Here is a 13,173-nt window from a genome sequence, read left to right as displayed (position 1 = left end):
TAAATTGCTATTTAACCCTTTTGTACTAGCTTTTAAAAACTTTGCTTTTTGATAGCAATTTTTGTTTTTTAAAATAGATTTGGGGCTTGAGATAAGGTTTTACAAAGTTTTCCTAAGTAAACAAAACCCAATGTATCGAAAGAAGTATTTATAGAAAAGTTTCCATGAGACATCTGTCTTTTCTGAAACATCCCCTTTTCATTCATCCTTTGGGCAACATAGGGGAAGCACTCAAGAGGGTCACGCTGAAGGGAAGGGCACAAAGCCCACCTCAGAACACAAATCTCCTCTTTCATCCCCGTGGGGCCATTAGCAAGCTGGCTACAAGGAGCTCTCCTGTCCCATTTCTGGGCCTGGGTGTTCTCATAGCCTACATGGGATGACCCCGATTCCTTACAAAGTCTCTTCAATGCTGTATTCTCTTGAAATATATTATCCTAGTATTTTAAAGGTAGACATTTGTAACCAAACTATTGCAAAGGGATGCCTGAGATCAAATCAAGCAAGCTTCCCATCCTCGCTTTGTAATTCTTCAGGATGCTTTCATCTTTATGACTAACACAGAATATTTGCTCACACATCAGATAGCTGTATTTCCAAAGTTGGTCCAGGCGCCCCCACCTCAGGACATTAGGTCACCGTGGGAAACAATGTAAATTCTGGCTCAGATGTGATGCGGTGTTGAGGCAGGGCCCTCTGAGTTTTCAGGATTATGGGTTGCCTTGTCACAGGGATCAAAACAGACTCGATTTTACTTTTTATATAAGAACACCAACATTGTTCTTATCCTAATTTGAAACAGTTGAGCAACAGACTGCTCTCTAATTTATAATGAACCAAAGGCATAGTCCCTCTGCATGCTGAACGGAGCTCTCTCCATTGCTGCGTTGTGTTCTGTCCTTTTGAACACAATGATTTTGCTAGTTTCAATGATCATTTAATATTCATCACAATTTGAGGTTATTACTTTACTGATCTCCAAAAGGGAGCCCTAGATTCAAAGAAGCAAAGGAAGAAAACATTTTTCCTTTGTTAAATAACCAGAATGCTGGACCTGGAGAATTGGATGCATTCAATCATTAGTTTCTATTTTCAAATTTCAATTATTTAGAATTTTTATACTTGATTTTTTTTTCATGCTGGTTATCCACTGAAAATATATTCATATCTGGACCAAGTAAAAGAACAAGGGATGAGCATGTCTCCACCAGAAATAACAATATAAATGGAATTATAAAACATCTATCATGACCTGGTTTTCTCTTCCCTGGTTCTAGCACTTAGGCATTAAATGCTATATTGACAGACTAGGTTTTCCAGAGGTTTTTATTTTAAGAAAGAAAGTAACATAAATGAAAGCATAAATAAATGTCTCCTAGACCTCCTTTCTTTCTCTCTGACCATTGCCCTAATTTATTTATTAAGGGATAATAAAAGTTTATAAATTTTGGTAGGGCAAAATTAAATGACATGGTAAAAAGGACAGAGAGAATGCTCTGAAATCAGACAAGTTCACATCCATGGTTCTGTAATTACACATAAGTCCTGAAACAAATTACTTCTTAACCTTCAGTTTTTCATTGGTAAGGCTGGAGCTAAGATCTTAAATTTGTTATGAATATTAATTTAATGCATATAGAGTGATGACAAAGAGAATGGCACACAATGTGCACTCAGAAAGGCATATAAGTCCTTAGAAACTTTGGCTACGATGAATTTCAGAAATGGTGGTGGAGAGAACTTTGTGGAGACTGGATGGGTATCAGCAGAGCCCCTTTGAGTTGGTATTTGTAGGGAGCAAAGGGAAGTGAATGGTGCTGTCAATTATATTTTATTGAATTGTTTTTCTTGTCTCCATCCCATCCCCTTCTCCCTATTTCATTGTGTCACAGTAGTTTGAACTGCTTTGTGCCCTAAAACCCACAGTCCAGACATTTTCCGCAAATTTCTGGATGATGCTCTTGCATGGATGGACATTAAATCACCAGTTCTCATTGTAAGCTGCCATACAAGTGTCCTTGCCAAGCTCCCACACTTTTCAAAGTGTAGCATGCCATGACTGGGCTCTGTTTAGCCCCGGAGGTACCTGGGTCTAACCTGCCAAGAGCTAAGTAGACTGCCAAGAGTCAGGCAGCAGAGCTGAGGCTGGAGAGAGAAAAAAAAAAAAATGAAGTAAGAGTGGGGAAGGAATCTAGGCCAGGTTAAGACTGGTCACTGGCAAGAGTCCATCACCGAGAGGCTGGGTAGTGAGAGAATAGGTAGGTCTCAGGGATCCTAGGCAGATACAGAGATTAGGAGATCCTGGGAAGAAAGGAGCGGTGGAGGTTGGAAGTGAGTCAGTGGTTGGGGAAACAAGTCCAGGCCAGGATCTATGAAAGCCCCTGCCCATCCTTCTAGAAAGTCTGGCTAAGTGACATGGCCCTTAGTCCATGTTGACTTTTTTTTTTTTTTTTTTTTTTTTTTTAATTCAATCTGCTGGAACTCCCTCTTCTCCTCTCCTAGTTTACAAATCTGGAATTTGTGGTCCTCTATGCCTCAAAGTTGTGCCTCTCAAGCTTGAATGTGCACAGGAATTACCTATGCTACAATGCAGATTCCAATTCTGCGGATCTGGGTCTGGCCCAACGGGTCTGCATTTCTAACACGCTTCCAGGGAATGCAGACACTGCAGGCCCAGGGACCATATTTTAAGTGGCAAAGCCTTAAAAGACTGTTGCTGTTTGGTCTTGCTAAATCCCCGGGTCTTCTGTTCTGTTTCATGTCACGGCTGCTTCCTCGGGAAAAAGCTGAGAACAACATTGCCAGCTGGTTCAGAACTGAGCCCCAGTAGCTGGACTTTTGATAAAATTGGAGCCCTGGCGACTCTCATCTTTTTTCTTCTGTGACAAAGCAGATCCTCACTGAATTTAATATTGGTAGCAAAACCATACTGAAGGCCTGGACAATTCAATTGTCTCTGATGCAATTGGTTTTCCTGGGCAGAAATGTTGCTCTTGAATGCTAATCTATTGCTCTGACGGGAGCTACCCTCTGCCTGGCCTCACAAGAAGCCAGGAGGGCCTTGACCTCTAAAAAATGGCCAATTATTGTTGTTTTTTTTTCAGGTAAAAATATCAAATTTGTCAATTTATGTCCATTTTTCTCAAAGGGAACCTTTTCCCAAAACCTTTGTTTTTATTTTGCCGTTGTTTTTGAATGATATAAAATAAGGGTAGGTCCCTGTTCCTGAGAATAAGGCTTAGTTGCAAAACTTTGAATATAATTATTCTATGGTGGTTATAGCCTCCCAAGTATGCTGACGTTTCCCAGGAGGGAAAATGAGCAGTGAAGACAGAGGTGAATCCCCATGTGAGTCATAGCCCTGGTTTTAAGGCTCCTGTGTTCCCCTCCCTGATCACATCTCCCGAAACCCTCCTCCCAGACATGACTCTTCTGATTTCACTATTTATCATGCATTTCTCTGTAATTGAAACCCTACATAATATAAAATTAGAGTATTATGTTATACGTTTCAAAGCTTTCCATAAATACCATCATATACCCACCCAACCCCATCCTTCATCTCCTCCTCACTCTTTCTCCTCTTTTTCTCTATGCTTGGTTTGTGAAGTTGATCAATGTTGTTATGTGAGATGACAATTCATCTTATATAGAATGAATAGACAGCAATATATTTATCTACTTGCTTATTGTTGAGTATTTAGCCTGTTTTCAATATTTTATTATTAGAAGTTGATTTGCTGTGAACCTCGTTCTATGTTTTGGTATGTGTTTGCAAGAATTTCCCTAGAATATACCTTAGAAGTGGAATTGCTGTTCAACTTTACTTGATATTACAAAATTATTTACCATTGTGGTCGGAACACCACAGCGCATAAAAGTTTATATTGCTCTTCTAGATCCTCATCAATATTTGAAGTTTTGAGACTTCAAAATTTTTACTTATTGATGTTGTATCACATCTCATTTGGTTTTAATTTGCATTTCCATGATAACTAGTGAAGTTGAGGCTCTCTTAAATTGTTTCTTGGCAATCTGTGTTTGATATTTTTGAACTATCTGTTTATATATTTTGATAGGCTTTTTTCCATTGGATTGTTTTGCTAACATTTTTAATATATTCTGGAGACTAAATCTTTATCAGTTATGCTTATCACACACATTATTTTCTTTTTTTGCTTGTTTAGGTTTAATTTGCCCTTTTTCTAGTTATATGGTGAAAGTTTAGAGCATTGATTTGAGATCTTTTCTAATATAAGCATTAATATAAAATTTCCTCCAGATATTTTTTAATATGTAGGGCAGTGATTTCATTCTGATTCAAATATGTGCATATATGTATATATCCTATGAATAATCTCTGAATATGTAAAATTATTTAGAACTGTATTGTTTAATTTTTAAATATTTGGGGATTTTCCAGATATTTTTTTGATTTCTAGTTTAATTTTATTATGGTCAGAAAATATGCTTGTTTTTATTTTAGTTTTTTTTTAAATTTGTTAAGGTTTATTTTAGAGTCAACATATAATCTTAATGAATTTTTCATGTATATTTTGAAAAAAAATCAGTATTTTATTGTTGTGGGATGAATTGTGTTAAAATGTCAATTAGACCAGGTTGTTGGCAGTATTGTTCAATCTTATATATCCTCAATTGTTTTTCTGTCTACTTTCTTCTCCATTACTGAGAGAAAATGTATATCATTGTGGATTTGATTTCTTCTTTCAGTTTTGTATGTGTGGCTCTATTCTCTCTAAAATTCAAGTTATTTTTCAGGTAGTGAATAGCTTTGAATGGGTTATATTACGCTTAAAACTGGACCATATTAACAAGTCCTTTTAGGCATCTTACTTTAATCCTCTCCACTCACCTCCAAATTACCCACTCCCACACATAGAGTTTACATTATCTTATTATTCACCATTAGTGTGCAGAGTTGAGATTTTGTTAGGATTCATTTGTATTACCTTATTAAGGTCTCCTTTTCAATTTTTAAGGTGACTGATTAGAATTGAGGGTTGAATCTTTGGTCAAGAAATATAGTAAAGTCAACCAATTCCTGTATCTAAGTGCTATACATAGTAGTCTTCCACAGATATCACCCCAACTAATGCTCATCCATTTGTCATAGGTTCTGGAGAGAATGTGGTTCAGTGACTACATGCCCTTTCCAGAAAGACTATTAAACTTAAATAGTAAAAATAAATTAGAAAGCATTGTATTAATTCAAAATACAATTTTCAAATTGACAGAATATGGTACAATGGCCCTTTGCCCCAGCAAGTATTCCTAGTTATATCTTTAGAAGCCACTATGTCTTTATTTGCAACTTTATTGTATTATTTTTCTAAAGATTCCAGATGCTTTCTGGATTTAATTTTTGCCAGATGATCTTAAAAACTAGAGCTGAATTATAAATTAAGTTGCTTTGTTAAGAACAACAAAGAGTAAGGCTGTGGATTTGTGTAGTTGGAGAGTAAATCAGTATTCCAAACCCAAACCCTATTGCTGCAATCTCATTAAGCAGCATTGGGTAGACATTTAAAGATTGTATACATTTTAATTCAGCTGGTCACTTGATTTAACTACATTGATTTTTTTCCTATTTAATTCTTGGTCATGGATATGATGCTAGATATCAAAATGAATTTGAAACGTGGTGGCTGGCTGTATTAACAGGGTAGTAAGTTTTTGGAAAGGTTCCTTTCCCCATGCTAATTTTCATCACTTTGCTATTGCTTTCATTTCCCCTTGAGCTTTAGCTTTTAAGGATTATTATTCATTCTGTTCAACCTCTACCTCGATCATTAAACAATTACACCTTTATCAGGCAGAGCAGCAACAGACTCTGTGGATAATGATGAGTTGGAAACTCCCCTGCACAACCTGTTGGCTCATCTTGGAAGAAGAATGTCATGCCAAATTATCTTTATGTGTTCATGAATAATGTTCTAACAAGGATGGTTAGAGAGATGAGTATAAAGGGCATTTCTAATGGAAAGAATGAAAGTAATATTCATCTTGGCAAAACATTTTAACGCCTCGACAAGATGCTATCTGTCCTTGCTGGTAAATTAGGTACATTTAAGTTAGCATCCCCTGTAGCTATCTGCTATTTTGCAAAATAAACTAAAAGAGAACAAATATACCTTTCAGGATTTAGAACTCCCTCATATGACCATAAAATAATTGCAGGGAAAATGCCCATTTAACCCAGAGTTCTTCGTATTATATATTAACCGGGTGGATTGGTTTTGAATATAAAAGTGGTATAGGCAGGCAGGTAGCTATAGTCTCTACCCACCTTTAATTCTTAGCTTTAGATTGAACTCTAGAGTAACTGACATTTTTGCTGTTGATGTTTCCTCAATGCAGAATTTTAAAGTGGGATATTAGGTCTTTAGTGTGAAGATACGTCGGTACTAAACCAGGAAACATTGGTAGTGACATTTGGACACGAAACATTGGAAAACTAAAAAAATAAGCAACTGTGAAGGTGATCATGGAAATCAAAGAGGAAGGCACGTCGGAAGAAGGCCAGCACTTCCTTCCCATACCCCAGGCAAATGAGAGTGGGGACTTCCACCTGACAAGTAAGTATGTGTGTGCTCCTTCTTGGAACTCTCTGACAATGTGCATTGGGTTGGCCAACCACACAGAAACTGGGGTTCTAACAAATGGCCTAAGGTTAACAAAATGTTTTCCCTTTGCACTGCTTCTTTTGTTGTTGTGATTCTATGAAATGCTTCTTGCCTTTTATCATCATATATGAGATTGATGAGAGTCCATGAAACTGTTAAATATCAAATGGTAGAATCAAAGTTGCTGAATGTGCATTAAGACACTAACTAATACGTCTTAAGTACCCCTTCTATTCATCATTTGTATAATCTCATGTGGAATTATTTTTCAGAACATAGACATTTTCTCTTTGACACCAAGGACTAAGTGGAAAGCTTTAGGGTGAAATGGTTGCACGGCTGTCACTGCCCTATGTGAGAGCACCAAGTCCCAAAGAGAGAGCAAGCTTGGAGACTGGGGCAAGATTTACATCTGAACATTACAATCAGGATTTGTGCTACTCCCATAATTAAAATCTTTGGAAGAATTATATGTTTTTCTCCAATGTTCAAAATTCTAGGATTCAGGTTTTATTGTTTAGCATGAATTGTGTCCTTTCTTTCTTTTCTTTTCAGATGGTTCTTATTGCCCAGTTATTAACACTGGCAAACATATGCCTAACCTCTCACTTAATTTACATTATAAAAATAATCCTTAGAAAATGGTATTGGTTGGATGCATTTTTTGAGAAATTGGGTTGTCAGAGCTTATAGCAGAGTTAATTGTTAATAACCTTTTAAAAAAATCTACACTATTCAAAATGCACAAAGGCCTACATAATGATTGTCACTTTAGCCTCTCTTGGAAAGTCTAAAATTGTTAACCATAGCATTGTTAAATAAAAGCGGGAAGAAAAATAAAATGGTTACCATGCAAAGCCTGTGAACTCTATAAATAACAAAATGGATGATTTTTATATGGAGAGGTGGTTCTAATAGCATATTAGTGACCAGAAGCTATTAAATTTAAATAGTGTCTGATGAATCCACCAGTAAAAATAAAGAAGAAAAGGATTTGCATAATATTCTTACATTACTGCCTAATGGTTTACTTGTCCATAGCTTAGTTTTGCCTCTTTGGCCACCATGAGAGCTAACAAATGGCATCCCAGGCCTCATCCACTCTTGTTTAGGAAGCCCCTGTGCTGTGTGTGGTCTTCAGGCATCTGCCTGCCATTCTCACTCATCACAGCCTGGTCTTCCCACCTTTAATCATTATTATGTTCCCGTTTCCTTAACTTTCTTCTCAGACTTACTTTCCCTTCTACTGCGTCTTAAATCATTGAGCCATGTTATTAGGTTTTGTAAAAAACTCCAGCAAGAGAAATAGAGGCATTTAATGGACTGTTGATTTGAGCTATCAGTAAGCTGGCAGTATAACCACCAGCATAATATCCTTCATAACCTAAGTAGAGATATCCTTTTAATTAGTAATTCACTGTGTATAGCAGGTTGGAGTGGTTTGAAAGAAAACTCTATGGAAGAGTGCCTTGGAGAGGTTGTCCTTTTTTGAAAGTTCCAATCTGTCTCCATGCATTTAAAAGAAACAGACACAGTGGGAAACGTTTCATATTTGTCACAGCTTACAAAATTTGAGATTCTTTATGGCTATGGAGCTAAATAGCTCAAATTTTTAATTATATCTAGTTCTGTTTCAAATATTATGTCTTCCCCTGAGAACCCACTGCTTATAAATCTGATCAACTGACTTTATTTATTCTGAAAACTAATATTTTAATATATTCCAGGCATGGTGAAACATAGTAATATTAAATGACATATTTTTGATAATGTTGATAATGACTTAAATATCTTTAATCTGAATTCTTACCTATTATTTATAGGTATTCAGAAGACGCCAAATGAACCACAGTTGGAATTCATCCTTGGTAAGAAACTTCATCTGATTTATATCAATAAATATAATAATTTGTATATAAAGCTTGAAAGTTGTAGGTACATTGCTTATATCCTTATACATTTTATAATCTTTTCTGAACAATGTTCTATAAGGTAAATGCTAGTTTCCCTATTTTTACACAAAGAATCTGAGCTGAGGACTAGGTCACTTCACTACCCCAAGGACATAGAGTTTAGTAATGACAAAGCTGGGCCTTTCAACCAAGTCTGACATCCACAAATATGATGCCCAGAATTCACTCTCATGCAGTGACTGGATTTTGTATGTCTGGAAATCGGTATGTCTACTTATTTACTCCTTTGGCCTACCTAATGTGGAGTTTTTCTTTATTTTCCTTTATGCTCCTTTCAGTCTCACTCACCAAAACTACCTCCTCATTATTCCACCTTGAAAATGGGATGATGCTTTTATTTTGTGGTATAATTTTTTGAGAAAATAGCTATTTATAATTTTTTGTTTTAATAGTTTGTTTGTCTTTCTAATAGGCTTAATTTTTAGAATGTTTTTAGGTTCACTGCAAAATTTAATATAAGGTGTAAGGATTTCTCGTGTACTCCCACCTCCACAAATTCATAGCCTCCCTCATTTTCAACATCCCTTGCCAGAGTGGTACATTTGTTATGGTTGATGCACCTACCATGACACATCATCGTTACCCAAAGTCCATAGGTGGCATTAGGATTCTCTTTTGGCATGCACATTCTATGGCTTTCCATTATTATAGTATTATATAGAGTATTTTCACTGCCCTAAGAATCCTCTATGCTCTACCTATTCATCTGTCCCTCCCCTAAACCCTGGCAACAACTAATCTTTTTATTGTCTTCATAGTTTTGCCTTTTTCAGAAGGTCAGATAGTTGGAATCATAAAGTATATAGCTCTTTCAAATTGCCTTTTTTCACTTAATTATATTGCTGTTAAGTTTTCTCTACATCTTCTCATGGCTTGGTAGCTCATTCCTTTTTTGCACTGAATAATATTCTATTTTCTGGAGGTACCACAATTTATCCATTTGCCTACTGAAGGACATCTTGATTTCTTCCCAGTTTTGTTAGCTATGAATAAAAGTTCTGTAAATATCTTGTGCAAGTTTCTGTATACACATAACTTTCAACTTCTTTATGCAAATGCCAAGGAGTTCAATTAGTGGATCAAATGGTAAGAACATATTTAAGTTTTGTAAGAAATTGTCAAACTCTCTTCCAAAATGACTGTACCATTTTGCATTCCCAGTGATGTGTAATAGTTCCTGTTGTTCCATAGCTTTACCTGAATTTATTGTTATCAGTATTCCTGATTTTGGTGTAATTTATTTTTTAACATTTCATTTTTATTACATATGTAGCTAAAAGGTGCTGTAAGTTAAGGATTCTAGGTTTTTTCTTTCTCAAATGTTGAGAAACAGAGATGTGAAAATTCAAGAAACATCTGTGGTAATATCAACAAAGTTATACATTCCCACCCCCCCCCTAGAGTTTTCAGATATAAAACCAATTCATTTTCAGAAAGGGTGCTGAGAAGCAAAATAAGCATAGCACCTCTTGACTCACTGATAGTAACTCTCACTACTTGAGCCTTCATCTAGCCATATTTTATTTTTAATGAAAAAAATAATTATTTTACATTTTTTGATAGGACTTCTGAAAAATAAAAATTTGTTTGAATTATTTGGTGTATTTCAAAACACAGATATAAGCCTTCTTATTTGCATCCTGGAGAACAGGGGTAATCTGAAGGAGGCAGAAGCAGTTGGGGTAGAGGAAGTTTGATAAACCTGTTGGCCAACTTTCAAGAGACAGCATGTCTGGGCCAAGTACCTATCATCTATTTGAATTTAAGTGATCTGTCCTGTTCAAATACCAGTCAAGTTCAGTACCAATGCTGTTGTCACTTAAATTTCTGGCTTTAGATCATAGATCTGAAAGAGGAGAAGCTGCAGGAAATGATTCATGATTGACCTTCCATTAAAAACAAATCAAATATCTTTTTTATGTTTATTTAATAAGTACATTAGATTTCTTAACAATAGATAATTTTATCTTATCACAGGGCAAGAAATGCCTGATGATTAAACAAAAGAAAGTTATTTAGAGTCTTCAGGTGATTGAATTGTTGATCTTGAAAGATAAATTCCCCAAACTTATCTTTACATCTCTTAGCATGTTAAGATCCTTGATGTTTTTATCTCTTAAAAACAAAAACAAAAACAAAAACAAAAAATTAAACTACTCTTTCAAGGATACTATATGTTTTAGTGTATATTCTTATCACTTTTTTCTTTGTTTTCTTAATTCCACAAATTGTCAACACTTCACTTGTTATGTAGTTAACTTCATTCATAAGGAATAATGAGAGTAATAAATTCTTAAATATTTTTATCATTATTGAAGAATGCACATATTTATTTAATTAGAAATCATAGTGTCTTAAAATAAAAATAAAATATATTATAAAAAATAGGATAAACAAGGTAGGGAGCTTTTTCCACTTAATTTTTCTTTCTTTTTTTTAAATATATATTTTATTGATTTTTTACAGAGAGAAAGAGAGAGGGATAGAGAGTTAGAAACATCAATGAGAGAGAGAGAATCATCGATCTGCTGCCTCCTGCACACCCCCTACTGGGGATGTGCCCGCAACCAAGGTACATGCTCTTGATCAGAATCGAACCCAGGACCTTTCAGTCCTCAGGCGACGCTCTATCCACTGAGCCAAACCGGTTTCAGCTCCACTTAATTTTTCAAAAATTTTTGATATTTGATTCTTGAGTTTTTACGAAAGTACTCAAATAAATTGGAAATTCCAATGGCTTTGTGTTTTTACATTTAGAAAACAGCTACATTGATTTTGTTAGGTGTCTATTGCCTTGAATAAGTTATTTTCTATGGAGGATTTGTTTCTGCCTTGTTGGTATGCCACTATAAAATCACTATATCTTGCTGAAGTTCCTCTGCTATGTCTTTATTCAGCTAAATGAGGTAGGAGATGCTTAGTCAATTGAGCAAGCTAATTGACTAAAAATATCTTGCTATCACAAAATAAGCATGTACTGAAAAAATGAGTATCGCATGTCTTTTGTCAACTGTATATCTCATGGTTGCTGCCTTTAAATTAAATAATTCACTCTTACAACTGCAAATCTGCTTCCACATTTCTTTCGTTGTTTCATTTGAGTGTATTGAAACCATTTTTATGTTCACAAAGGGAGAAATAATTAAAAACCCCGGAGAATGCTTATTTTGTTTATAGCTTAATAAAATTGTTTTCATTTCAACAAAGCTGGCATTTAAGAAGAGTGATCATTTCTTAAAATCTGGGTACTTGAATCTAATGTTGAAAATGTATAGAGAAGACTAATATTGACAATAAGATAAAAGAAATTTCTATGAATTATTTAAGTTCATCCCAGTGTCAATAAAAAGCTTATAAGAATGTGTTTCATATTTTATATGGACATCATATATGTCATAATTTCAAAACAATAAGGCTAATGCGTTTAGTGGTTAAAATTCAGTTTTATCACAGCATGTCAATGACAAGATATCCTTAGGTAGGTTACTTCAAATATTAGAGTAGCTTTAGTAAGGAGAGGTTATCCTCTGTAGTTGTTAAGGCTTTGTCCAAGAAAACACTGATTCCAAGTGTTCTATTCTCCTCTGGATTGCATATTAGATTATGCATAGTAATTTTGGATTTTGGATATAGAGCCTTTTTATCCCTAAACTAGAGGCCCTGATGTATGAAATTTGTGCAAGGGGCTTGGCCCTGCCACCATGGTAGCCACCACTGCCTTGGCCCTGCTGCTGCAGCCCCTGTCTCTGCAGCTCCCCACCCACCTTTGCCTCATCCAGAAGGTCATTTGGAAGGATATCCGGTCTTATTAGCATATTATGCTTTTGTTATTATAGAGGTCCAGTTAGAAACAAAGTCATGTCAATCATGTGATCAGTTTTCTGTCTTCAGAATTTGAAAATATGTATAAGAATATGTCCGAGTTGATAAGCAGCACCAGTCTCATCTATTTACAGACACAGCTTTTATAGCTTGCTAGTGCCTTTGTTAACCTATATGTCAGGTCCATTTATACTTTATGAATCAGTCATAGTTTTATATGTTTCTTTGAGAGAGAAAATCTTAGGAGGCCAAACTTACTGATTTTCCCATGTCCACACTTCTACTTCTGAGGGTCTGTGTTCTATAAATGATCATAAAGCTCTGACTTGTTTAGAACTCCAGAGGGAGAGTGGAAGATTTTAGTACATCTTCTTCAGTATTTTCCACCTCTACATGATATGCAGGGCCAGGTAAAGGGAATACCAAGCACAAAGGTATATTTTTATATTTAATGTATTGATAAAAAAAATATTGCTTCATACAAGCTGCTAGAAAATATTCAAGAGATAAGAGAAACAACTACTAAGAATTAGACAAGCCCTTGGCTGGCCCTATTTTGTTGTCTATTATAAATTTATTATCATGTTCTTAATACTTAGAGCATTATAATTTCCTTAGAAAAACTTGCATTCCACTAAACAATAGTTTTGTTCCAACATCGCTTACCTCCTTACAAACAGGAAGCGATGTTTTTCTCACCACAACTCTGCAGGGTAATAACATTAAAAATAAGG

At 35.3% G+C, this 13,173-nt stretch overlaps 1 protein-coding gene across 7 annotated transcripts in view; it reads left to right on the top strand.

Moving 5' to 3' along the window:
- The window catches only part of INPP4B (inositol polyphosphate-4-phosphatase type II B), a 561,675-nt gene that overhangs the window by 264,206 nt on the left and 284,296 nt on the right, over nucleotides 1-13,173 (top strand). For all 7 annotated transcript variants that reach the window (XM_084884243.1, XM_084884241.1, XM_084884242.1 and 4 more), the window contains 2 exons: nucleotides 6,379-6,596; nucleotides 8,468-8,512. In XM_084884243.1, coding sequence (XP_084740369.1) covers nucleotides 6,506-6,596; nucleotides 8,468-8,512 — 136 coding nt within the window. In that variant the 5' untranslated portion in view covers nucleotides 6,379-6,505. The remainder of the gene's footprint in view (nucleotides 1-6,378; nucleotides 6,597-8,467; nucleotides 8,513-13,173) is intronic.

This window comes from Pipistrellus hanaki (genome assembly GCF_964339955.1).
Source record: "Pipistrellus hanaki genome assembly, chromosome: 5".
Classification (NCBI taxonomy): domain Eukaryota; kingdom Metazoa; phylum Chordata; class Mammalia; order Chiroptera; family Vespertilionidae; genus Pipistrellus; species Pipistrellus hanaki.
Note: the sequence above shows the minus strand (reverse complement) of the source record. Positions and strands in the feature narration are given on the sequence as shown.